Raw genomic sequence first — 2,154 nt, 5'->3', positions numbered from 1 at the left:
TATATATAAAACCTCAAAAGGAAAATTTATTACAGAAGGGTGCAAAGAATGGAAGCAGATATTCCAATATAAAATGTCTGCAGAAAAAGAAAAGAAAATAAAAGTCAGATTTTTTTTTGTTTTGTTTTGTTTTGTTTTGTTCATTTCTGTAGCAATGTCACAGGATTCGTTAAGTTAGTTTTTATGAGATTTCTCTTGTTGCATTTGTTTTTTGTTTTTTCTTGCTGTTTCAAATTCAGGTTAACATTTGAGAATATATTGAAGTGTGAGTTTAGACGTCCACACATTCTGGGCTGTCTTTTGGATGAACAAGGAGATGGTCAGCAGCTTGTTCTACATCCCAGTTACATTTTAAGAGAGCCTCTTTGCAGCGATTTACATCAGCTAAGCCAGTACTTATCAGCTGCTTTAACTTGATATATTTTATGGCACTCTGTATGTTCCATTTGGTCTCTTCCAGGGCTTGCCGGCAATCGACCTCAGAAACCTACAAAACAACAACAAAACGTTTACATGGCAACATATTTTAGGAGCAGCCATCACCAACATCATTTAACTTCTGTTTACCACACGGGCATCAGCCGGACAGTCTGCTAACAAATGAAGGACAAATTAAAAATGACCAGCTGCTTTGTACAGAAAACTCATTTTAATAGATTGTATTATATTTACTTCATATAAGTGGGTGGCTGCTTAATGAGCTGGACTCATAGCAAATAAGTCTCCAGGCTGCAGTGGAAGTCATACCAAATTATCTAAATGCATGACCAAAATAGATCTAAACCAAAGAATGTTGAGTCATGGCATCATTTAACATCCATTTTTTCCCCTTGCTTTGATGTGAAATATTCCCACATGTCTTGTTTACATCAATGTTCCTTAACGGCACGGAGAGAATGAGTTGGAAATTCAAAGAACTGTTGTATCCCCCACCCACAGCCTGTTGGGAGTAGACCTACATTATGCACAGGGCAATAACAACTGTTAGCTTTCCAGGTAAGCCTTTACAGAATAAAACCAGGATACAAATATATGTAAAGGGCAGTCAAATGCTTTGTAAGAGTTGAACCCCAACGATTTTTTAAACTCTTTCTCATCCAGATTTACTCTTTCAAATTGTTTGGAATTAATTATTATTTTGTAGCATTGAGATTTCAATGATGTGATTGTTTATCTCTAGAACAACATTATAGGGTTGCTGTGAAAGGCCAGATCTGGCCAGTTTGAAAATCAAACAGAATATTTGGGTTTAATTTTATAGATCCACGTGGATGAAGATAGAATTTGAACTCAGAATGTAAAGAATTCCAACAAATAGCACAAGGCTGGTGCCACATAAAAAGACTCTCGATACACTCTGTAAAGTGGTTGGAATTAGGAAGTATAAAGTGGTTGGTGTATGGCATCCAGTTGTACAAACCATGCCAGAGCAGACAACAGGACCTGGCACAGTCTTCAGTCTTGCTAACACTTGTTAAACTGTCTGACCCATACCAGCATGGAAAACAATGATGATGATTTTATCAGACATTCTTTTTCCATTCCATCTCCCTGACTACAGTACAAAGCCACAAATTTGTAGAGAATTGTGTCAATTTAATTTAATGAAGCCCACTAATTATGTAAGCTTAATCATACCTGCTAACTACAAAAAATTCATTTAATTAAACTCAATATTAAGGTAAAGCTATTTTAATCACTACCCCTAATTATATCAAAATTATTTAATTAAGCTACAAATTCATTATTACATATTTTATTAGCCTTGGAAAATACAAGAAATAAATCCAACCTCAGTCAGGTTTAAAACCAAGAACTTTAAAAAAAAAAGAATTTTCTGTCAGTTCCATGACAGTAATATTAAAAGTAAAACTTGCCAACCAAATTATTTCCCAACACCAAAAATACGTACCTCATTACAAAATAATTTACGTAAAGCCTCTATTTCCTCGGAGTTCTTCTTCCTGAAAGGTAAAAAAATGATCATTGTTAAGATATTTTCTAAACAATACATCTGTCAACGTTGTTGACTGTTTAACAATACAAGTCTTAATTTTGTTTCAGCTGTGATAACACTAGGAAATGGAAACCACATATTTACAGCTTTCATATCAGATTTTGTCATAAAAAAAAAAATAATAAAAAAAAAAAAAA

The 2,154-nt window shown here is 33.9% G+C and overlaps 1 protein-coding gene across 9 annotated transcripts in view; it reads right to left on the bottom strand.

Moving 5' to 3' along the window:
* Positions 1 to 6: 6 nt before the first annotated feature.
* The window catches only part of LOC106884484 (activated Cdc42 kinase-like), a 244,007-nt gene continuing 241,859 nt past the window's right edge, over positions 7 to 2,154 (bottom strand). For 8 of the 9 annotated variants that reach the window (XM_052972235.1, XM_052972233.1, XM_052972237.1 and 5 more), the window contains 2 exons: positions 1,913 to 1,964; positions 7 to 487 (listed from right to left, as the gene is read on the bottom strand). In XM_052972235.1, coding sequence (XP_052828195.1) covers positions 272 to 487; positions 1,913 to 1,964 — 268 coding nt within the window. In that variant the 3' untranslated portion in view covers positions 7 to 271. The remainder of the gene's footprint in view (positions 488 to 1,912; positions 1,965 to 2,154) is intronic. The other variant, XM_052972239.1, reaches the window with a different exon arrangement.

This window comes from Octopus bimaculoides, chromosome 12, assembly GCF_001194135.2.
Source record: "Octopus bimaculoides isolate UCB-OBI-ISO-001 chromosome 12, ASM119413v2, whole genome shotgun sequence".
Classification (NCBI taxonomy): Eukaryota; Metazoa; Mollusca; class Cephalopoda; order Octopoda; family Octopodidae; genus Octopus; species Octopus bimaculoides.
Note: the sequence above shows the minus strand (reverse complement) of the source record. Positions and strands in the feature narration are given on the sequence as shown.